This window comes from Vigna angularis, chromosome 2 (genome assembly GCF_016808095.1).
Source record: "Vigna angularis cultivar LongXiaoDou No.4 chromosome 2, ASM1680809v1, whole genome shotgun sequence".
In the NCBI taxonomy this organism is placed as follows: domain Eukaryota; kingdom Viridiplantae; phylum Streptophyta; class Magnoliopsida; order Fabales; family Fabaceae; genus Vigna; species Vigna angularis.
Window position 1 is genome coordinate 27,562,919 of NC_068971.1, and position 24,853 is coordinate 27,587,771.

The window sequence follows — 24,853 nt, forward strand, 5'->3', positions numbered from 1 at the left end:
AATCCAGTATTTGACCTTAAAACAACTAAACATTTCTATTTAATTTCATCATGAATAATTTAGTTAATTAATGTATAAAAAAGATAAAATACCATATTGGAAAATTAAGTATAGAATCAAATATTTTCTAAAGTCTAGAGATTCAACTTAAAAATTGTAAATAAAAACTGAAACACTATGTTTTTGGCTAAAGAGTATTTTCGTCCCTAAAAAGTTACAAAGTCTACATCTTGTTTGTCATAACTTTTCTTATGTTACTGGCCTTTTCTTTTATAAATTTAATTTTTATTATTACATCATCGGTAACGCATCATCATATATTTAATAAAAAAATTAAATATTAAAAAATTTAAAAATAGTATGAAATTATATAAATAGTTAATATGATAAAAACAAAATACAAACTAATATTTTTATAAAGATCAAATATAAAATTTGGAGACATTGTGACTAAAATTAAGAATTTTCTTATTTTATTTTTTCCAATTATTTTGTTTTCGGGCATCTAATGATCCAATCAGCCACGGCCATTACATTATATATATATATATGGTTTGGTTGGATAGTTGCTTAATGTAATTTAAAATCTAGTGTATAAAGATTTTCAATTAAATTTTTGCACTCAATTTTACTACCGTAAACTCATCGCAGACTCCGATTTTCAAGCACAAGACATCCATCGAGAGAGATTCGCTAAACCCACAATTCCACCCCCTCCGATAGCCAGAAATTAAAACGGGGTACAAACAAAGAAACAAAACCACACGCCGTTAAACCAAAATACAGAGAATAGCAAGTAGAAGATTTGGAACGTCATAATAACGGAATCCTTGGAGCGAGCGAGCGAGTGAATGATTTTCGATTTCTTTCCCTTATGTAATGCATCAGAAGAAATCAGAGGTTCAGATCGGAAAAGAAAGCGTAGGCGTCTCTTCCGATTTCAATCCTTCGCCGCCCCTGCAATACCAGAAACACCCTCACCATCGTCACCAATTCTATCCTCAAATCGAAATCGACATCTCCCCACCGCAACAGCGCACCGGACCGCCGCAGGTGACCCCTCCGCCCTCGCTATCAAAGCAGAAGCATCTCCATCCGCACGCCCAGCCGCCTCTCTTCAAGTCACACAACGCCGCCTTCTTTTCCGTAACGGTCGCCGCCAAAAGCGCCGCCTTCCGCGCTCTGCGTCGCGTGAGGCGGCAGCGCGCGTTGCTCCTACTCGCCGTGCCGCTCCTCTACCTCTACTTCCTCGTCTCGCGGTCCTTCCTCCTCGACCTCCTTTCCGCGATCGCCTTCTCCGCCGCGCTTGTGTTCTCTCTCAACCTCGCGTTCCCGCTGCCGCTCCGCTCTATTCGGCTCAAGTCGCCGTCTGCGGTGGTCGCCCGCCCCGCGCCGCAGCTGCCGGTGTTCTGGACGATTGGGTCGCGGCCTAAGTCGGAGAAGCGCGTGGCGTCGGGGTGCTGGGTGCAGGTCTTCGGAAACGGCGACGTTTACGAGGGGGAGTTTCACCGAGGGAAGTGTTCCGGCAGCGGGGTGTATTATTATAGTAGGAGTGGGAGGTACGAAGGGGATTGGGTTGATGGAAAATACGATGGCTATGGGGTGGAGACTTGGGCGCGTGGGAGTCGCTACCGGGGGTGTTACCGGCAGGGTTTGAGACACGGGTTTGGGGTGTATAGGTTTTACACCGGGGATGTGTACGCCGGCGAGTGGTCTAATGGACAAAGCCACGGGTGTGGGGTTCACACATGCGAGGATGGGAGTAGATACGTTGGAGAGTTCAAGTGGGGTGTCAAGCATGGCCTTGGTCATTACCATTTCAGGTTGGTTTCTATTTTGTTGTGGTTTTTTGTCCATGCTTGCTTCAATAACTGTTATTGGGTTGTGTAACAATTAATTAAAGTTTAGGATTGTTCTAAGCTAACTTTGGAACGAGTAGTGAACTTGAGGATAGGTTTTGTTTTCTATGTATATGTCTGTGTGTGTGTTTCCGTGGTTACGCGTCCGTGTTGGAATGATACTGTGTATCTTTGATTGCTGTTGGAGGGAGGTTCTGTTACTGAGTGTGAGCATCAGTATTACATTTTATGTTCCGTCAGCTTTTTTCACGAGCTAGAATGGTGGGTGGTATTGCAGGTTCTTGTTAGTAGAATTCAGTTGTTATATATTTGCTGTTTGCTAGGTTAGTGGGGTTTGAGAGCTGTTGAATATAATTCCTTGTGTTTCTTAGAGGTTCACTTGTGTTGATAAGGAATGGAACGTGCAAGAATTCAACATAGGTTTTTGGGGTTTCGGTTTTGAAAGTATACCTCTCAGATTAGAAAATATCCTGGTTTCCCTTCTGTAACTCAGTGCACCCGTTGATAACAATGGATTAGCTGGATATGTCGTACTCTATTATGAAGCCAATTTTTATGGATATTCATTTTTAACACATCTTCAGCCTTCAGAAAAATTGGATCGCTTCAATTCCAAGCTGTTAGGTTTTTGCATGAGTATGCAGTGATTGTGTTTTCTAGTTGTTAAGAATTAAGAAAAACACAACTAAGAAAATTGAGAAACCAATTAAGATTTAGTTTAAGATAAACTATAACCTTGTATATGATCTCTTTCTTTGCATATTTAGAACGGTTCAATTCCAAGCTGTTAGGTTTTTGCATGAGTATGCAGTGATTGTGTTTTCTAGTTGTTAAGAATTAAGAAAAACACAACTAAGAAAATTGAGAAACCAATTAAGATTTAGTTTAAGATAAACTATAACCTTGTATATGATCTCTTTCTTTGCATATTTAGAACGGTTTATCACCAAAAATGAACATGGTATTTGATGTGTGGTTGTGTTTTTGTTTCAAACTTTACTACTGTTTTACCACTACCAACAATTCACAGTCATAGTCTGAGACAATCCCCTTCTTTAGTTCTTGTCATGTTTACTTTTCCCAATCAGAGGGGATTGATTTCTTACTATTCTGTCATATAAAAGCTTTTGAACTCCCCCGTATTTGACAGGGGAGAGGGTTAGTTCTACAGTTGGGTGGGAGAGATAGTAGTGAGGTAGTATGAATAGTAGGGGGAGCTTTAGCTTTGGAGTCAATTGGGAGGGGAGCATTAGGACATTCATATTTCAGGAAGCTGTTGGGTATAATTTTTTGTATCCCATCTTTTTCATCTTCCCTCTTGATTCTACGGTCATGATGTTTCAGAATCAAGGAGAATAGGGCTGGTCCTAAAAGTTCAATTTTCATTTTTTTTTCTTCTTTGGTCTTGTTTCTATCAACGAGTATCAGTTGAGACTAAAAGAGACTATATTTGAGTGTTTGAGAGAGCTTGAACATTCCTCTCATTTGTTCGCATATTTATATTGACAAAGTTTTGATACCATGAGTATAGGGAATAGCAAAGATCAACTTGATTCAGGTACAATAATAGGTACAACATATAACAATTTGCCAATACAACTACTACCTATTCTAACACTCTTCGTGAAGTTGGAGCATACAAATTATATCTACCAAGCTTGGGACCAATAAATTTAATTTGAGTTCCTCTTAAGGATCTTGCTAACACAATGACAAGTTGATAATTGGATTTGACAAGCTTACAAATTTCCATGGGCAACAACATTTTCCGGACAAAGTAACGGTTAATCTCTATGTGTTTAGTCCTCTCATGGAGTATTGGATTGGAAGCAATGTAGAGAGCAACCTGGTTTTTCAACTTCAGCTATTGATTGGGAAACTACATTTTGTTTCTTATTTTTCCAAGAAATAATATTTCCTCCAATGAAAACACAATATCCTATAGTAAAGTTTGATAGTAAAGGATCTTGCCTAGTCAAAATCACAATATCCAGATATTTGAGTATTTTCTTTATCTTCAAATAATAGACCTTGTTCAAGAGCCTTTTTGAGGTATCCTAGGATACAAATGACAACATTCCAATGGTCAATACAAGTAATTTATATGATATAACTAACAACACTAACCGCAAAAGATAGATAAGGTTTAGTAATAGTAAGATAAATAAGTTTTTCAACCAGTCTTCTATTTCTTTTTGGATCAAAGAAAGTTTTACCTTGTTTTGTCATTCATTTTTTATTTAGGTTTGTAGGACTATCCACTGGTCTACAGTCAATCATACTTGCCTCTTTTAGGATATTAAAAACATATTTCCTTTGAGAGATTACAACACCTTCTTTTGACTGAGCTACTTTAATACCCAAGAAGTAGTTGAGGCATCCAAGATTCTTGATTTGAAAATGTTTAGAAAAAATGTTCCTTTAGCTTAGATATTCAGGTAGCATCATTCGTTGTAATGACTATATCATCAGCACACTATTAAGTAGACACGTTTTCTAGGGTAGGTATAATGGTAAAAAACTGAATGACCTGCTTCATTATGTTTCGGCCCAAAGGTTTGAACAATATTGCTAAATTTTTCAAACCATGTACGTGGTTATTACCTGAGATCATGGAGAGAAAGCAATTGAGGGGAACTTTTGGTCTCGGAGCAGAGTTTGAAATGGATCTTCAATACTCAGATTTACTGGAGTTGTGCGTGTGGCAAACATTAGTCTGTATTTATTCTTTTCCGTCTTTCTTCGGATTCTGCTATCATTTTGATTCAAATTCAGGGAGAAGAGTGATAGTCAATAAACTCCATCCTTTGTTTATGTATTTTTACCCTTTTTTGGTTACAGTTTGTCTGTTCTCTGATGATTGGACTTTTTGGTAGATACTGTGTCGAAACATTTCATAATATGCCCACTGCATTTTCCTCTCTAAATCTAAAGTGTGGTTAGTATCAATTTGTTTGATCCCTGGCATGCAACAATCGGTGCTTCATCATGTTGCATCAGTGTGTTTTTGTCTATAACGAAGCATTTCTGAAAAATAATTTTTATGCCTTATTGTGAACATTGTGTATGGGATTGTCTTTCTTTTTCTCTGCTTACCATCAAAAGTTATTTCTTGCATTTCTTTGGAATTAATTACATCTGTTTAATTAGAAATGGTGATACATATGTGGGTGAATACTTTGCGGACAAGATGCATGGTTTTGGGATATATCATTTTGCAAATGGCCATCTATATGAAGGAGCCTGGCATGAAGGTAGAAGACAAGGACTTGGCATGTATACATTTAGAAATGGTGAAACCCAATCCGGTCACTGGCAAAATGGACTTCTTGACATTCCAAGCACTCAAAGCACTACTTATCCAGTTTCTCCTGTTGGTCTATCTCATTCCAAAGTCCTCAATGCAGTGCAGGTATATTCTATATGTCTGAGTTATTTCTGAGGTTCTTGTTAAATGTTTCTTTACAGTTATATATATAAAAGGGTGAATAGTGTTGAATATTTTATCTCATTGTTCATATAGGGTCCTAGGTAGTATGTCATTTCTGGTTGCCATGGAAAACTATATTCGAAAGATCAGGATGATGTCCCAGTCTATCCTTGGACTAACTTAGCTTGGGTAATTCAAGCTAAAATATGTTTTTCATTCAAGCATGGCCAATTTTCGCCTTTAGTACTGTAACAAAAAAATGGATCCGCCACCATACAACCACTATAGGTCCGTTTGGGTTTTAGTCGCAATTGTTAATTGTGATGTTAAACGCTGATGTGGATATTGTTAAGTGAAAAATATTGGTGTGTATTAATTTATTATGCTTTTTTCATACAACTAGTATTCTCGATTATCATTTTTAGTATAATTAGAAGACTTGACCAGTCTTGATGCAGCACAGAGAAAATAGTTGACTTGTTACTTACTTACATGTAGAACCAGTTAAATACAAAAACATAGTTATATTCAATTAAATCTATGAGCAGCCATTCATTTATAAATTTTAACCCTCTGTTGGACCATGATCACCTAGATAGGGGAAGGGAGGTGAGTGGATTGACTATCCTTTGAACATAATGCCTACTCGCAGACAAGTGTAGTTAGAGGCGTTATGTTCATGAGCATTTTTGTCGCCAGATAAGGAAATATCGGGGAGATTTTTGTGAAAGTCAAGAGTTGCTTGCCACCCTTTTGAGAGCTCGAAGAACTCGAGAGGTTGTATAGGGGTTCTCTAGATTCTAGAATTTGGATAAGCTCTAGGGCTCAATGAAAAAAAAATTGCAAACCCTTCAATTTGGACAACTCCAAAGCTGTATCCCTAAGTTCCTTGAGCTCTTAGTGGTGGCAAACACCTCTTCTTCCACAAAAACACCTTCTTAGCTAGACTGGGCTTGACCTGGACAAGTTGACCAAAGACATTTCTCTATTCAATGATGAAATTATACTTGTTAGGGGTGGGTCCACAAACCTTGCGAATAACGAACTCACGTTTGAAAAACCATTATGACCATCAGGAAAATTGAGTCTAGTCTGCAAAACCTGCGGGCTTAACGGATTTAATGCTTGGTTCACAGACTTACTGTGGATTTTACCAAGTATTTATCAAGGATCTTAAATTTTAATTAAGGTTGTTTAAATTTTGATGCTATAAATATTGATATGTTTGTTATAAATGTTAGTAACATGATATATTTCACAAATTGGACTTCGCGGATTGGGCCTTAAACAGGTCAAACTGGTCTGCTTACCTACCCCAACTTGTTGCATTAAGACCAGTCAATGTCTGTTACGGCAGTGATATACATACTTACGTGAAAAAACATGTAATAGGTTAACACGTCACAAGTAACATATGTGACTAAAATTATCGATACATGTATGAAAAACATATTTGCCCTTATTATTATTTGATTCATTCGATTTTGTGCGTTGTCCTTTTAATTTTTGTTGTAAAATTACTTTATTTTGGGTGAGATTAGCTCAACCTTGTAAATGGAAAGAGAAAAAAACGAATTGCAGACAGTTAGATACATTACAACACCATGAGCTAATTTTCATTATAAATTGTTTTTATTGGTTTCACAAATAGGATGCAAGACGAGCAGCAGCGAAAGCATATGAAGTGGCAAAGGTAGATGAAGGGGTAAACCGAGCTGTAGCAGCTTCTAATAGAGCAGCCAATGCAGCCAGAGTAGCTGCTGTGAAAGCTGCACAAAAGCGGATGCATCAGGTTAACAATGAAAGCTTCGCAATTCCTGTTATGTAAGAGTATCTCAGCTGCTTTTGTATTAAAAGAGAAGGTTGAGATTGTAGAAGAAAGCAGATTCCCTAGGTGGCTACATTAGTTTAAACAGCTTCATCCCCATTGCAATAATTGCTTTGGCATTTTGCTTTCTTTGATTTGATCTTTTGATTATTGGCTGAAAGAAAGCAGATTTGTTATCTATATCGGCTGCGGTCATTGTATAGAGGGAGGAAGGGTGATGGCATCCATATGGTAAAACTATTTTATAGATAACTTTTCATTTTTTTTCCACTTTTTGTAAATTTATAGTGCTGGTGTGCAGGTGAAACCTACAACCGGCTCTTGTATAATTGCTTGGTAAAATAACCAGAGGAGAAATATATACAATAAAGAGTTAATTTCTTTCCCTTGCTTGAAAGTTGTTTCGGTTAGATTCTGGGATGACGTGTGAGCTGAACAGTTTACCAATCTTAATAAGCTATATAAACAGTTGAGTACTTTTTTATGAATAAATTTTTCACTGATCTGGAAAACTGGATGTTTTTGTTTATTGATTCTTTTTGGGTGCCTTGAAGAACCTGCGTTTTAAATGTGAACGTTTTCAGAATGTGCCCAAAGGGTGTGCGACGAGAGTTAGATGAAATTTTATCAAAATACACCAATTCTATTTTATCGAATCGGAAAATTTAGCAAATTTGGTGCCTGTTGTTTAGATCTTACTTTGCGTAGAAAATAATGGAAATCAGATTTCATTTTACTGCTAGTACATTCATTAAATGAATTCGTAATCCTGCAGTTAATTAGTAAGTTTTAAAATATTTATTTTTGAATCACAATAAAATATACCGAAAGAATGGAAAAAGTCCTTAAATATGATTGGTTTCCTATTGTAGGTACCTCGGTGAAATAAGAAATTCAGATTTTTTTAGTAAAAGACTATTAAACGTGGTTCACCAAGCTATCTCAACTATAAGAAAAAAAAATTAAATATGTTTTTAATTTTTAATTTTAATGTAAAATTAAAATTTGTTCTTATCTCAAACTTTATTATAATTTAATATTCTAATTTAACTTACTGTTTGACATGATATAATAATAATAAGAGTAAGCAGTTGATAATAAGCGGTAAATTACAGTGGAAAGTTTTTTTTTTTCACTAGTGTGCCTTCACACAAACCAACTATATTTTCTCTTTATATTTTGATTTCATATTTGTTTCTTCTCCTATTAAAAATTAAGTTACATCAAGTTTAAATTGTTGAAATAAGAAACATTATGAATCGATCAAAATTTAAAATAGTTTGGAGATAACTCTAAAATTTTAACTTGAAAATACTATTTTAAGGTAAGAGAAATTAGAAATATTTTCTAGTGCACGTTTAGGTTTATTCGATATGTTCATATATGTTTGATATATGTATGCTTTCATATATCTTTTTCTCTTAGTTAGTATTGTATGAATTATTGTAGTGTAGATTGATTCTTGGTATAGATTTTGATCTTATTTATTTATATTGTACAATATTTTAATCATCCGAGGTTGAGTTATCTTGTGACAGTAAAACATATTTTAAGTAATCATGTTGATACGATTCTATTAAGGAAAAAGTATAATCTTTTCTGAATTTGAACTGTTAAGGACACAACAAAAATAAATTAAAGAAGAGTGCGAAATAAAAGAGATGAGAACACCACAATATAGTATATTGATAAGTTAAGTTAAGATTTGTCACAAAGATGTTAATCTTTGATAAGAATTAGAGTTATAATCCAAAAACCAAGAGAATCCTCTCTCAAAAATGCAAATGCATATATTATGACTCAAAAAATATCTACATATGTATTTAATACCCATATATATAGGCACAAATTTTTAAGGCACCTAAGCATCCCTAAAAGAAAGTCCAAAGATACTGGCTCCAAAAATAACTTGAAAATTTAAAAACAAAAATAAATTGTTTGCAATTAAAATAAAATTACAATTTATTTAATTTTCTAAATTATTCTTTAGTTGTGCTCATGATTTTCATGTTCTTTAAATTCATTTCTTCATGGAACATTATACGATTCAAGGAGACATGTTTTGATCATTGACCTTTTCATAGATCCTTTAAATTGTAAATGTTCTTCTTTAAGTTCTTCTCATATATATTTCAGGATATAGTCCTTTATCATACCATCTTTCTATCTTTCTTGAAGAGAATTTGTCCTTAAATTCATACCAATGGAAGATTCTTTATCACCTATTGTGTTAATGAAATGAGATATTAAATATTAGAATGTGTGTGATCTCGATAAAATCCTTTTTTTTTTACTTTTGACTGTTGGATGGAATTGAAACTTTTACACATAGTCGATAAAACTCTTGTTTCTACTTTGTTAATCATTGGATTGACCTTAAACTTTTACACATGGTTACATATTTCTTTAACTTGACTATCGAGATATTCCATTAGAGGTTTGTGTTTAAAGAAGTCAGTTTCACAATTTTAGGGAGTTGAACATTATATTATTATGTTTTCTGAGTTGTTTCTGTAAAACCTATATTCTTAATTATTTAACTTTGCCTTGGCTTGGCTCACTGTGCCTTGGCTTAGCCTTTGGTCTACTTTGGTCCAAGAAACGTGGTTCAATAACTAGGTCTAGGATATGGTGTTGACTAGGTCAACAATTTGATTTGGGCACAAATTTCTCTTTTGAACTCTATACCCTAAATCCTAAACCCTAAACCCTAAATATAAAAAAGGTTAAAGTCTAAAGCTAAAAGAAACTTCTAATATTTTTTTATTATTCTTTTATGAATTTCCTATTATTTATTTTTCTAGAAAATGAAAAGCTTTTATTTCAACAAAATTTTCCATTAAAAACAATTTTTTAGCAAAGATTTCACAAAACACCTATTTACACACAAAAACCATAAATCTATTATAATTCTTGAAAATTGAAAACTAATTAAAACTAATAAAACACTTTTATCAAAGAAAAAGAGATAAAAATGGAGTGTTCGTAGTATGATATGATGTGAGGACTTAAGACTATATAAGAATGTGATGAATGAACTAAGTGTGATATATTGTTCTTTGGCTTTCTTGTGACTGTACTTACTATCTTGGTAATGTTTATTGTAATGTTTAGTGTTTAATATGTGTGTGTGAAAGAATTTTAATGGTGGATAATGTTGAATGAGATGATGATGTGTGATTGAAATGTGATGGATAATCTTGGTAATGTTTATTGTAATGTTTAGTGTTTAATATGTGTTGAATGAGATTTTTTCAGTCTTGTGATAAGTGTATTGAGTTGTGGCCCAGATGGAGATTATCCCAAACTCTAATATGTATTCTAACTCACATAGAATAAAATATTTAGTTAGTGAGAGTTGATAAAGGTTCTTATGATAAAAATTGTTATGAAAATGATTCCTTTTAGTGGTCATAGGTGAACTAACCTTGTCATATATGAAGATTGGATAGAGACATGATTTTATAAGCTAAAATCTATTGGTATCCTTGTGATAGGTGCGAAATCTCAAGTGTTTAGCTTAATACTGGGAAATCCTCTAGAGGCAGTTGTTGTAGGATCTATTGGTATCCTTGCTGGTTGCCTGTTACTGATAGCTTTTCCTTTAGTTTCTTTGTCCCTTCCAACTCTAAGAAATGTGCTCTACACCAATTTTTGGGGGCTTATAGGTGCTGTCAAACTCGCCTCTGTGAGGAGGTACTGCTAGAGCGTTCTTAGGAGTGGTACTGTTAAGCTTTCCAGGTAAGGGGAGCTAATTATTTTTGTATGAATTTATTTTATAAAAATATATGCATATGAATGTTGAATTGGTGTGCTCTTGTGAAACTGTTTTATGACTTTTATTGTATTGGGTGTTATAACTGAAACTGTGAAATTGTGCATGTTGTGATGTGATGAATTTAATCTGTTTTGAATGAGTTTGTTGGCTAAAATTGATCTTGTTGGAAAGTCTGGAGTAAGGGTTCTATAATAGCATGTATATGGGTATTAAATAGATGTACAAGTACTGTTTGAGGTTGCGGAAGTGAAAATATTAAAACTAGGCATTTCAGATTTAGAGCATAAGAGAACATGGTAGATTGTTAATTATTGAGAGCCTTGCTTTGTTGGTAGGATAGAGGAACCTTAAAAACCTGAGTTGGCACATCCTTGATCATAGAGCAGCCCTGGCCTGGTCCAGTCAGTTGTGACTAGTCATATGTGTTGGCGTCGAAGGTGAGTTTGATGCGTTTAGACATTTGGGTCCTCTCTGGTGACCAATTGGGGTAAAGAAAGATCTCTACTAGGATGAAAATAAAATAAAACAAGTTAATTGTAGATGCATAAAATTATCATGTGTTAATTTCTAGTCAATTATAATTTTAGGAAATCAGTCACTGTGTGTTTGAAATTTAAAGTAAGGATCCATATATAAATATATAAATATATATATATATATATATATACATATATATATATATATATATATATATATAACAGCTTCACAAGAACACACCAGTTCAACATTCATCCTGCATATATTTTTATAAAATAAATTCATACAAAAATATTTAGCTCCCCTTACCTGGGTTTCTCCAAGCACAGCTAACTAGAACTGCTCTAGCAGTACCCTTGACAGCACAAGAACACAACCTGGCCCTACAACCCACCCAAGTGGCGACAACAACAACTCTTAGAGCTTGATTTGACTAAAAGTTCGAAAGCGGAATCCCACTAGTAACATGCAAACAGCACATTGCATGCCCTATGTTCAGAGACAGTGAAGGAGAAAGGGAGAAATGACTTACCGATCGAAATGGAGAGAACGTTCGGTAGAAATGAAGCCCTATATATTTAATATAATATATATTAGTTTAATATATATATATATATATATATTAGTTTAATGGTGCGTTGGTATCTCCAAACAATAACTCCAATATCCATTTTGCACTTTATGATTTACAGGGTAGGCGGTTAGTTATGATTAATTTAGAATCCAGAGTAACCTTGATTGCAGCAAAACAGGTGCCTGAAAAGAGAGTTTGATATGCTTCTAATATAATATAAATACGTATATTTACAAGATACTGTACGTATCATATATATATATATATATATATATAATAAAGTAATGATAGTTGTTTCTTATATTGAAACGTTAGTGTTAATCAATAATTATATTACTTGTAGGTATGTATAAATTGATGCATTTTATGAGCTGTTATGGGTTAGTTGGAGCTGTTTGGTTCTTGGTATTGATTAACTTAGATTCAATTGTGGAGATGTTATTTTATAATTTGTGAGTGGTGAGTAATGTATATTGTTGAGATTGTGTATATGTTGATTGTGGCAGAAAGTATATGATTACAAAGTGATGAAAGTATGATCCAAGTTGTAAATCAAGTTCCATCTGTGTAGGATCTCTTAGTGAGATCCTTAGTGTTTTAGAATGAAAGTAGGAGCTCAGTCTTGGGGGTCATTCTAAAACTCCAATGGCTAATCATACTCAAGTAGAGGGATTAATCCATGTGGTGAGGAGTAGCATGAGGTCTTAGTCTTGGGGGCTTCCAGTATGCCTCAAGGCCCGGAACAGGCTAACCTCGTGAGTGTGGCAGGGTGGGGAACCCAAGTTTCATAAGTCACCACGAGTGCAGGACCCGCCATAGCTCGACTATCATTCTAAAGTCCGGACGAGTCAAGTCTAGAAGATAACATGCTAGGATGTATGCCTTAAACTGCTTTGATTTAAGTTAACTCTTGTATGTTATGTGCTTGATATTTTTTATATAATTAGCTCACCCTTGCTTATTTGGGTGCTTGTTGTATGTGTTTTCTTTTGCAATGATCATCCACTTGGATGTGGCAGAGGAAGATGAAGTTTCTTTGGAGGCAACATTGGAGAGAAATGAAGATGATGCTGCAGCTTAGACTCACTAAAAATTCTTAGTTCTCTTATGTCATTTTGAAGAACCTTGTTATGTTTTAAGTTTCAAATTTTGGACATATTTTGGAATACTCTAGTGTTTGAAGTTTTAATTTCTTAGTAAATTCTGGAAGACTGTAATCCTATAATACTTTAAGTACATCTCTTAACTGCTTTCTAATATTATAAATTGATGATGTCTTTGCATATATATCTGCTATATATTTGGGATGTCACATGGAATATTACATCATATATCACTAATATTATCTAACCCTATGAACTAAAAATAATAGAAATCAAAAGTTTAAAAAATTAATATACTTAATTTAAAGGACTAAAAAGAGATTTAAATATTTAATTTTTTTAAAAATGTACCTAAATTTACTTCAGGTAAAGAATGTTGAATAAAAACTAGTTTACCAAATCTTTAACATGAATAACGTGGTATAACCTTAAAACTAAAATAACATTTTCCAAGATTAAAAGACTAAATACATTTAATTAAAAAGAAATAATATTCCAATTTCAAATAAAAACATATTTAAATTTAAATTACGATATATGTATCATATTATTTAAATTCCCGAAACGTGACTGATGTGAGAAATTGGGGCTTGAAAGATATAGGAAGGTCAAATGAATCTTCGATTAAAATTCCAGGAAATTAACTTCACCAAATCCTAACAGAACCTTACTGAAATAATAATAAATAAAAGAAACACGCTTTTGCCTCTATTCATTCTCACAAACAAAAACTCTGTTAATTAGTTTGACACCATTCCGCCTCTTATTCGGACCCAAGAAATCGAAAGCACACGCCAAATTTCAATCATACCCCTACCATATTCCCTAATTTACAAGCCTTTCTGTGTTGGCAGGGAATCATGTACAGCAACATGCTAGTCAACTGCTCCAACTGCCGCACCCCTCTCCAGCTGCCACCTGGCGCAGGATCCATCCGCTGCGCCCTCTGCCACGCTGTCACTCTCATCGGCGACCCACGCGCTGTCTCTTCTCAGCCCCCGGCTTCCTACCACCCGCATCCGCCACCATCCCCCTACAACCACGCCCCGCCCGGACCCCCTCCCAACCCCCACGGCCGCAAGAAGGCCGTCATCATAGGCATCTCGTACCGGTTCTCGAGGCACGAGCTCAAGGGATGCATCAACGACGCTAAGTGCATGAAATACCTTCTCATCAACAAGTTCAGTTTTCCAGAATCTTCCATCATTATGCTCACCGGTACACTTCTCATCTTTCGATCGCTGATTTTCTCTTTCGTTTCCCGAGAGAATTTTTCATGGAATGTCATGATTTGGGATTTTTGTTATCTTGTGAGTGGATTTTTCTTTTTATTCTTGATAATTCATGTTTTAGTATTTATTGCATTGGTTGATTTTGTTAAAATTAATTATTTCGAGCTAACTGAGATTGAGACGCGGGAGTGGTTTTTATTTTTTTCAACTGACGCAATTCTCTCAAATAATGCAGGCTTAACTGCTTGTTGAAACATTCTAGGAGTACACTTTTTATTTATCTATTTTATTTTGATTATATATTAGTTTATTGTGATAGACTTATTCTGTCACGCGCTTAATAATTTTCAATCTGAAAATTTCCATATCTAGCAGTTCTGTTAATATTACTCTGCTTGCAGCTCGGTAATCTTTTTCACTTTTCTTCAATAGAGATGGAAGGAGAATTTCTGGAGTTGAGTATCCACTAGGTTTTTTGAATAATATGGTTGAGAAATATAGAATCGTCAATGGTTTACCCGAATGGTTTGAATAAAAAATCAGTCACTATACCTGCCTCGGTTTAAAAAGTGACACTTTGTCCCCCAGGTTTTGCTTTTGAAACATGTAAACTCAATGCCAATTTGTCTATAACCTCTTTGATGTAGGATATTATTCTTTTTCTGCCTGTTGGGGATTGAATGTTTGTAAAAGTTTTCAAGACAACAACGAAAGTTTTTTTTTTTTTTTTTTTGTTTTTAAAAGGGAGCATATAAAAACATAACTATATATTCAATGATCTCAACAATGTCTGCACCCAAGACTCTAACAATCATCTGCAGCGTGCCCTGCTAATATAAAAACAAAAGAAAAAACAGGACCATGGGGGGACATAGGCCAAAACCCATGGAAGGATTAGGAAAGTATAAAACCAGGGAACCCATGCCTATCCCTATTGAAATGTTCCCTTACAAAGGGGGTGATTGAAGCCCATCAAAAAGACCTTGTTACCTTAACTGGCCAGTTTGTTCCCACATGTATTGCCTTCATGGTAAATATGGCTAATACAAAAAGAAATGCTTTTCTTGACAAACACATCTACTAAAAAATGGATAGAAGAAACACAGGTTGGTAAACGATCTCTTTGAGGAATATAGTAATTTTCCAGTTTTCACTTTGTTTTTGAATTGTTTCTCTATCTGAAGGTTTTAATTGAATTAATTGTATGCTACTATGATATCTGAATCTTGTATTTTAGTTATTTGCTTATAGATAATGTAATTAATAAGCAGTTATTTTATTAATTGGTTATTTATATAAATAGAACATATGGAGTTTAGATGCATGGTTTCTCTTTTATTTTTCTCCTTATTATCCAAAAGTTGAAGAGAGTTAAATTCAATAAATATCATTTACTCAATTTTTGGTGAAGAGGGTAACTTCAATAGAACATTTCATCAACACCATTTTGTATTTCCATCAAAAGCTTTTGGGAGGAGATGAATCGTGTGCTAAATTTTATGATAATGGAAGTTCTGTTACATTTTAGCCTAGAAGATAGGTGGTGTGAGTTTGTCATATATTAGGAATCAGGTATGTATATTTTCTTCACATAGTATCTGATGGAAAATCCATACATATGCTCTCTTCAGTCTTGGTTTATGCCAGTTTATATTTAAGCAACAATTACACTGGCTCATTAACCAGCGCTTGCATTGTGTTGCGCCCTTTAAAATTTGGGCAAAATCTTATTACTTGTAACAAGTTTACATGGCTTTAGATAGATTGTTTAACTTTATGAATTGAACTTTGAAAAGTCACCAATCTGCAATTGTCATTTGTCAGGCATATTTTTGTTATCTACTCTTCAAGTTCTAAGAATTTAGTCATTAACTCAATTCTTTTTGGTTTCCTGTTTCTCAAATACAACTCTAAGCAGTAGACTTCAGTCACCTTCATATTTGTTAATCAATCCAAAATATTGGTGCATGGCATCCAGCCTTGAAACCACTATAGTGGCATAATGGATGGTAGGATAGGTTCTATACTGAAGTTTATGAATACAAACTAAATAATATGTACTGTATACACATAAATGCTTAAAATATAAGTTCTCCAAAAAGTAAAGATATTCAAAATTAAAAGTAAAAAAATCATAGTCAATAGCTGCACATAGTCAATAACAACTGACACCTACCAATTATCTGCAACTTTGAATTGCCTATCTGAACAGAACATATGAAGAATCAAAGAACTGAGGAAAGAAACAAAATGTAGACATGCCAAGACAGCAGGAAAGATACCATAGCAAAAGAGGTTAGTTAGTTGTCCTAAAACGCTTCCAGATTACTGACTCATGGTTGGCCAGAAACACAAAACAGAGCTGCGTGTTAGATAGTTTGTGTTTAATAGAAGTTAGATAGGATAGGAGATCAAAACTCTATCTAATGAAAAACGAGGAAAATAGCTGCTAATTGGTGTGAAAGATATTAAAATCATGTCACAATGGCTTTTATATAGTAGACCAAGGCCACAATGCAAAATAAGTCCGCAATTGTTGCACTATTACATGCAATTGATAACACTGTTTCCATGTACTTATATCTTTCACCTACTCCTCGAATATATTTTAACTGTACTGTTTTTACCGACAAAGTAAGTGTGAATCTGAAATACATGTTGGAGATTGGCATAACTATTTTTCGAAGCAAGCTGTGTTTTCATTCTTTAATCCTATTGGTAAAGAGAAGAAGAAACATCTGTGAAACCCTTTTGACATGTAACTAGTTGAAACATGTGCTACAGAAATTTTGTGTTCTTGTATGCATGTTAATCTCTAATTTATAGTGTGATCACATGGCTAACGTGCTCACTAATCATGAGCAAAATAAATCAGCATTATCATGAACATGGTTGAAATGTTAGTATCGCAAACATGAATGACAATTGTTGAAAATGTGAATACAATTCTGTATTTATTGTAATAATATTTGTTTATAAGTGTTAGAAGTAATTATTAAATGTAATTATTAAATCTAAGTGTGCTAGAGTAATCATTAAATTAAAGTAGGGAGTAGTGTGTTGGTGATAGAACCATGATAAGTACAACGGGAAACAATACTCTGGCTTGTAAATCTTTATTGCTTTATTTCCAATTTTGTACCTACCAATGTAATAGGAATAGAAATGGCTTAGAATGTTACAACTTATTTTCCCCAGAGGTTGTTCACGAGAACCTCACTCTCCACAATAATCCTGAACTTTTCCTTCTCTATCTCCAAAATCTAACTGCTCACCTCCTAATAAGACTATTTATAATAGTCTGTTACAGTTATGTAATTACAACTGTACTAACTAACTTCTCTTTTCTTTCTTTTGTAAACTGTACCAAACCTTTCAATACCCCCTCCATGAAGATTCACTTTGTCTTCAAGGTGATACTTTATGAATGCAGGGAGCGGATTCCCAACTATTCTCAATATTTGAAAGATGGTTCCATTTGATAAGAACTTCTAAGTCACCTTGAGTGGTCTTTCTAGTATCTAGCAGTTGTTCTGGATATATGATAGGTTCATTGGAAAAGTCTATACTAGGAGAAATAAATAAAGGAGGTAGTTATAACCTCCTGCAGCTGTAACAGGTTGTAATAGACTAGTATATATAGTCTGTGTTTAGGCTGTTGTTTTTAGTTTTTGGAGTTTTAGGAGGAAAACCCAAAAAGATATGTGTGTTCTGAGGCATCTTGGGTTGTATACCTACCACATTGGCAGAACAACTCTATTCATAATAAAATCATTCAGGAACCTGTCTTAGATCTTTCTGTAGCTACTGGTTGTCCTATCAATTGGTATTAAGAGCTCCTTTCTTGGCCCTGTGGTAGCAGTGTAGGAGGCTTATGGTTAACACTAGAATGGACTCAAGATTAAAAGGCTTTAGAATGTTTGTTTCAAGAATCTGAGCATGATAGAGAAAGATCGGAAAAGGAGCAAAATGAACATTTACAGAGGATGGAGAATTTGATCAGTGGGTTGTCTGGTGTGGTGGAAAAGATGACATGCACTGCACCGTTTGGGTCAAATCAGAACGTGTTTTCAGCCCATAAGTCAGGACAAAATGTGCAAAATTGGAAGATGTAGGGAGGTTCAAGGTGGCGTGAACTCGACATTCCAATCTTTGCATGAGAAGATGCATTTGGCTGGACTAATAGATTGGATAGATATTTTCGTTTGCAAGAAGTCTCTAACTTTGATTTCAATGGTGGCTTTGGAGGGAAAAGCTTTAAATTGGTTTCAATGATGGGAATCTGATAGGTTTTCAGACCTATAATGAGATGTTTTAGAAACTGCAGATCTTTATTCCAACAACATACCGGGTTTCTTCCAATGTGGAGAAACCAAACACATACAATTTCTGGTTATTCGAGAGAACCAGACTCTCCACTCTTTCTATTCTTTTCAGAATGTACAAAAACAATGAAAAACTGCTAAAAACAACTGCCTACACAGACTTTATAAAAGTCTGAGACAATAAAACCTACCCACAGGTAGTTATAACTATCTGTCCCTTTTATTTCTCCTAATATAAACATTTCCCTTGAACCTATTAGAATCTTGGACCTCATATCCCACTTGGGAATCTTTCAAGATAGCAGTGGTACAACGTTTCCAGCCAAATATTTTGCAAAATCCTTTCGAAGTTTTGTTGGCATTAAAGAAAACAGGAAATATAGAAGATTATGTTGAACAATTTGAGCAATATGCAAAATTGTTAAAAGGAATGGATCAAGACTATCTCATTGGGATATTCTTGAATGGGTTAAAAGATGAGATCGAGGTTGAAGTCAAGTTGTATAAACCTTCTAATTTGGATGAATTGATGATAACAACTCAAATGGTTGAAGATGAAACTAAAATTCTGTCCAAAGGAAAAGGTTTAGCAGAAAATAAGGCTGTGACAACATCCAAATCCAATTACATGACTTGTCGTTTTGCAAGAGATGGAAATTCTCAAATGGATGCTATGGGAAAAGGAAAAGAAGTAGGAGGAATAAACAATTTAGTGGGACGCAACCAAGGTTCAAACCACAGTAGGGGATCATCTTTTAAGCGCCTGACAGATAAGATGTAGGACAAAATCAAAAAAGGATTATGCTTCAGATGTGATGAGAAGTATAGTCCTAATCATATTTGTCGGAACAAGTAATTTCATATGCTTTTAATTACAAAAGTAGAGCAATAGCAAATGGAAGAAGAGACAAACATAGAGATTGAGGTGGAAGAGGCGAAAACGATGCAGCTGTCCATGTTTACTATGGTTGGCTTAACCACCAAGAAATCATGGAAGGTTTGAGGACACATTGGTAAAGAACAAGTGATTGTGATGATAGATTGTGGGGCTTCCCATAATTTTATTTCCAAAGAATTGATGGGAAGATGTGGGCTGGCATATGTTGATACTCCTACATATGTGGTGGAAATATGGTGGAAAACTGAAATTCCAAGGAAAATGCACAAAATTGATGTTGGAAATTCAAGGTTTGAGGATTTGTCAAGATTTCTTTATCTTTGATATTGGAGGGGAAAATATTGTTCTTGGCCTAGAACGGTTATCTAGTTTTGGTGAAGTAAAGGCAAATTTTGGAAAGTTACAGCTCACTGTTGGTGGAGAGGGTAATCAAGTCACTGTGTTAGGAGACCCAACTTTGTCTACCACAACCACTTCCTTCAAGGGATTGATCACTGAATTGCAAAAAGGAGATACATGGTATTTGGTGGAGGCAGTTAATGGGGATACACAGAGGGGTCAACTACCGTGCCAATAAAAGTAGATAAACTATTAAATTCATACAAGGAAGTTTTTCAAAGTTTAGAAGTAATACCCCTAAAGAGGCAGCAAGATCATGCTATTCATCTTTGGGAAGGAGCTTCCATTCCTAATTTGAGGCCTTACAAATATACTCACCAACAGAAGAATGAAAAAGAAAAGCTAATTAGTGAGATGTTGAAGGCTAGCATCATTCGCCCAAGCATCAACCTTCATCCTAGTTCTATAATTTTTGTGAGAAAAAAGGATGGTGGGTCAAGATTTTGTGTAGATTATAAGGCTCTTAACAAGTTGACAATCCCCAATAAATTTCCAATTCCAGTAATTGAGGAGTTGTTGGATGAATTAGCTAGAACAACCATTTTTTCTTAACTGGATCTTAAATCTAGCTACCACCAGATTCGAATGATGGACGGAGACATTGAGAAGACAACTTTTAGGACTCATGAAGGCCACTATGAGTTCCTTGTCATGCTTTTGGGCTGACTAATGCTTTAGCTACTTTTCAGTTTTTAATGAATGAGGTTCTAAAACCTTTTCTCAAGAAATTCTTTCTAGTGTTCTTTGATGACATGTTAATCTATAGCCCTTCATTGGATATGCATCTCCAACATTTATCCCAAGTTTTACAGTAACTGCGTGAGCATCACTTGCAAGTCATTAGAGAAAAGTGCAGTTTAGGCCAAGCTAGCATTGAGTATTTGGGCCATGTGATTTCAGGTGCAGGGGTATCTGTTGACCCTGAGAAGATAGAAGCAATGTGGAAGTGGCCAATCCCAAAAGATGCCACTGCTTTACGTGGATTTTTCAGCCTTATGGGTTATTATAGGCAGTTTGTGCAAGATTATGGAAAAATGATTGTGGAAAAATTGCAAAACCATTGACAGTTATTGAAGAAGGATTGGTTTCAATGGAATATGGAAGCTCATAGGGCTTTTGTATTCTTAAAGACGCCTATCACGATTATCAACTTTGGCCATTCTAGATTTTTTGAAACCTTTTGTGGTTCTTCCAGAGATTCAATTTCCTCCATTGTGGGGCCTTGTGGAAGCTTTTAGGCTCTGAACAATATATATCTTTAGCTGCTATCGAAGCATAAATGATAAAGTCAGCATATCCAAACTTCTGTGTTGGTTTGGTCGTCCTTCTCTCCCTATCACGCGTAATGTGATATTCGATGTCAACTTCTCCATATTTTGGCCTTCTTTAGTGAAAGGTAGAAGGTTGGCTTACATCCTCTAATGCTTCATTGTCTAACACCTCTAGAGGGTCTAATCCGATCTAGAAGGCTCTACCTTGATGTGGAATTTCTCTTTCTCTAGATCTCTGAATATCATAGCTATTTGAGTTTCATGCAATGTGTGGGGTCAAATCCTGTCAACAGTTTGTATGAGCTAAATCTGATTTTAAAATTTGACATGCAATATGTGGTTATGATGTAATCTACAAATTTGGAAGAGTTGATTATCCTATATTTTCTTTTTCAAAAAAAAGAAATTCATAAAGCATTTGAATTTTAAAATGCAGAAGAAGAAGATCCCCATGGCCCCAAATTTCCATCCAAGCACAACATTAGGATGGCAATGTATTGGCTTGCACAAGGATCTCAACCTGGAGACTCTCTGGTTTTCCATTATTCTGGTCATGGTTCACAGCAAAGGAACTATAGTGGTGATGAAGCTGATGGATATGATGAAACTCTATGTCCCCTGGATTTTGAAACGCAGGGTATGATTGTAGATGATGAGATCAATGCAGCCCTTGTTAGACCCATTCCTCGCGGAGCTAAGCTACATGCACTAATTGATGCCTGCCACAGTGGCACTGTTCTAGATTTGCCTTTTCTTTGCAGAATGAAGAGGTTACCTTATAAAATAGTCTGTTGTTTCTGCATGGTTTATCTTTATTATATTTGGCTTGGTTGACTTTAGCATTGTGATGTTTAATGAAATTTTAACTTTGCATTGACGCTTCATGAAAAGGAAAAGGGATATAATATAAATATATGCACTTTTTATTTAATACCGAGTAGTATGAGGATTAATAGCATACGTGTAGGAAATATTGTATGCCTGGGAAAGTTGGAGCGTCACTTATTGAGTAAAAACTGAAGCCTGTATGTGGCGTACTGCATGTGTAGGATAAAACCAATTTATTGCATTATTTAAATTTACTTTGCTTACTTACATTTATTCCTTCATAAATAGAGTTCAATGGGAAAAGCATTTACAAGAAGAAAACTAAGATGTGTTTTGCTTTTTCTTCCGTTCCTTCCTATGTTTTTATATACATTTAGTTTTCACTTTATTTTTTGCCTAGATTGTACATATATAGAGAAAAGAGATGGAAGCTGGCGAGAAAGAACCAAAGGAATATAACAGAAAATAGAGAATAGAATTCTCAGGGGTTTCTACTTCATGAATCCCTTCAATTACAAAATCCATCAAATTTACAGTTTGTCTCTCTCGAATCTTCTTTCCCCATTTATAGAAATATCTTCTAAGGTTACTAACAAACTAGTGAGTAAAGCTAATTGTGTAATGGACTAACTTACTAACAGCTGTCGTTGTTGACTCATCATATTTCCTTACGGTCCACTGATTCTTCTATCTTTGTAACAGGAATGGACAATATGCATGGGAGGACCATCGTCCTAGGTCTGGTGTATGGAAAGGATCTAATGGTGGGGAAGTTATTTGCTTCAGTGGATGCGATGATGATCAAACTTCCGCTGATACATCTGTAAGTTTCAGCAAATTCAAATTGATTTATCTCTGATCGTGTTTCAATCTAGACCAATGAGATCTGTTGTCCGAACATATGATCACTATATTTATAAACAGGCTCTATCAAAGATTACATCGACTGGGGCAATGACATTTTGCTTCATCCAAGCAATAGAGCGAGGTCATGGGGCTACTTATGGCAGCATTCTCACTGCAATGCGCACTGCCATCAGAGATGCTGGCAGTGGCGGTGGGGGTGGAGATATGGTGACATCTCTTCTCACCATGCTTGTGACCGGAGGTAGTCTAAGTGCTGGTGGACTGAGACAGGTAAATATAGTTTACTTGACAGTTGTTTGATCGTATCACAAACCATGTTTTAACTGTTCCCTTTCTATCAGTTGCTGGATGATATGAAGTTCTGAACTCATTACTTGTATACCACCTATAAGAGTTCCCTTTTTATATTTGTGTTTGTGCTCACTGAGTTTCCTTATGTTAAACTTACTTCTGTTGTTTTTCCTTGTTGCGTTTTGTTTCGACAGGAACCTCAGTTAACGGCTTGCGAATCATTTGATGTTTATAGAAAACCTTTTTCCTTGTGATACTCAATATTCTTTGTTCTGCAATTTGTTTTCTTTGGCATTGCCCCTGTATACGACATTGATCACAATGATAAATTAATGTATTATAAAGTAGATAGGATCCTTTTTTGGAAGTTACTGAGGATATGTTTGGATGATTTATGTTACCCTTGAGAATTTTATATGCTCTAATAATAACGACTCGGTTGCTGCTGCACTCATTGGATTAATATGCTGATTCGATTCCTAATTGAATTCCCCGTAAAAAGGTGAGCATCTTACCCTTTCTCCTGATTAAATTAGGTCTTCTTTTACCTAAAGTCTCAATAATGACAAGTGATTGTCTAGTGTTAATCTTGCATCATGTGCATAATTTTGATGTAATTTTAGATTTAAATAGGTTTTTAAATTTCCAATATGAGGGGTGTACAGAACTAGACTGATCCACGAAACAAAAAATCTGATTTCCGAAAACTGATTAAACCGGAAATTTTTGGATCGATTTTGAATTTTTTTTTGGGGAACTGAGCCATTTGAATCAGTTTACAAATTTGAAATTTTGGAACCGATTAAAACCAAATTGAATTGAACCGAAAATAATTATTTAAATATTATTATAGTATCTATTATGTCAGTTATAGTGTGTATAGAAGAGAAAAATCTAATATACCTTTATTGATTTATGCCAAAAAATATATAATACAGGAATAATATGTTTAACATATGGATAAGGGGGAAGAAGAGTTATTCTAATGGTGTGAATGTTAATATTGGAAGAGAAAAAAATGCCAAAACAAATAAAATATTATTGAAAGAAAACAAAATAGAAGACCTAACTTTGATGTTTATGTTTGTGTAATATTGTATGCTTGCTGGGGATTTACAGGGCTTATGAGAGATAAATCTTTCTAGTTATCATCTAGTGTTTATGTCACAATATATGAATATAACATGTATATTATTAAAAAGTTATAAAAAAACACAAATCAGATTCAAATAAAATTGCTGGTTTGGTTTGTTAAAACTTTTTAAATGTTCAAATTAAGTCAGATGTAATTTTTATGTTTGGTTTAGATGTACTTCTAACTAAAAATCAACTCAAACCACATTGCGAGCACTCTTATCCTATCCAACATTTTTCTTATCAATGTCTAATAAGTTATAGTTTTTTTTAAACATGCTAAGTATGAGTACCTTAACATTACGTAAATGAATAAAAAATATTATTAAGAAAACAAAAAATAATGAGAACCATATCAAACCCATGTACTAAATTATAAAAATTTGATCTAAGTTTTTAAAAAATGTGTACTTTTTTTACTAATGGTATGTTGTTTGTTTTAATTAATTTTTAAAATATTTATAACTTTTTTTCCTTTAACTTTTTTATATTTATTCAAAAAATATTTAGTAGTGCAAAATGATCACAAAATGTCATTGAGCTCTACTCATTTCCCTTC

General features: G+C 34.6%; 2 protein-coding genes across 3 annotated transcripts; both read left to right on the forward strand.

The window, feature by feature from the left end:
* The first annotated feature begins 577 nt into the window (after window positions 1–577).
* Window positions 578–7,498, forward strand: LOC108329387 (phosphatidylinositol 4-phosphate 5-kinase 6). Of its 2 annotated transcripts, none has more exons than XM_017563564.2 (3): window positions 578–1,823; window positions 5,010–5,271; window positions 6,941–7,498. In XM_017563564.2, exons 1-3 carry the CDS (start codon window positions 880–882, stop codon window positions 7,115–7,117), a joined length of 1,383 nt encoding a protein of 460 aa, XP_017419053.1. In that variant the 5' UTR covers window positions 578–879; the 3' UTR covers window positions 7,118–7,498. The 2 variants fall into 2 exon arrangements, with proteins under 2 accessions (XP_017419053.1, XP_052728369.1); XM_052872409.1 differs by having other exon boundaries at window positions 5,050–5,271.
* Window positions 7,499–13,762: 6,264 nt separating this feature from the next.
* Window positions 13,763–23,610, forward strand: LOC108326838 (metacaspase-1). The gene is made up of 5 exons (XM_017560416.2): window positions 13,763–14,267; window positions 21,611–21,944; window positions 22,705–22,825; window positions 22,927–23,139; window positions 23,355–23,610. Exons 1-5 carry the CDS (start codon window positions 13,910–13,912, stop codon window positions 23,412–23,414), a joined length of 1,086 nt encoding a protein of 361 aa, XP_017415905.1. The 5' UTR covers window positions 13,763–13,909; the 3' UTR covers window positions 23,415–23,610.
* Window positions 23,611–24,853: the final 1,243 nt, after the last annotated feature.

What these genes read in the sequence shown, in the direction of transcription:
- LOC108326838 (XM_017560416.2), top strand. Translation starts at nt 13,910, where the DNA reads ATGTACAGCAACATGCTAGTCAACTGCTCCAACTGCCGCACCCCTCTC. An exon ending in TTTCTTTGCAGAATGAAGAG is followed by an intron (nt 21,945 to 22,704) that starts GTTACCTTATAA and finishes TCTTTGTAACAG; the next exon opens with GAATGGACAATATGCATGGG. An exon ending in GTGCTGGTGGACTGAGACAG is followed by an intron (nt 23,140 to 23,354) that starts GTAAATATAGTT and finishes TTGTTTCGACAG; the next exon opens with GAACCTCAGTTAACGGCTTG.
- LOC108329387 (XM_017563564.2), top strand. Translation starts at nt 880, where the DNA reads ATGCATCAGAAGAAATCAGAGGTTCAGATCGGAAAAGAAAGCGTAGGC. An exon ending in CTTGGTCATTACCATTTCAG is followed by an intron (nt 1,824 to 5,009) that starts GTTGGTTTCTAT and finishes CTGTTTAATTAG; the next exon opens with AAATGGTGATACATATGTGG. An exon ending in AAGTCCTCAATGCAGTGCAG is followed by an intron (nt 5,272 to 6,940) that starts GTATATTCTATA and finishes TTTCACAAATAG; the next exon opens with GATGCAAGACGAGCAGCAGC.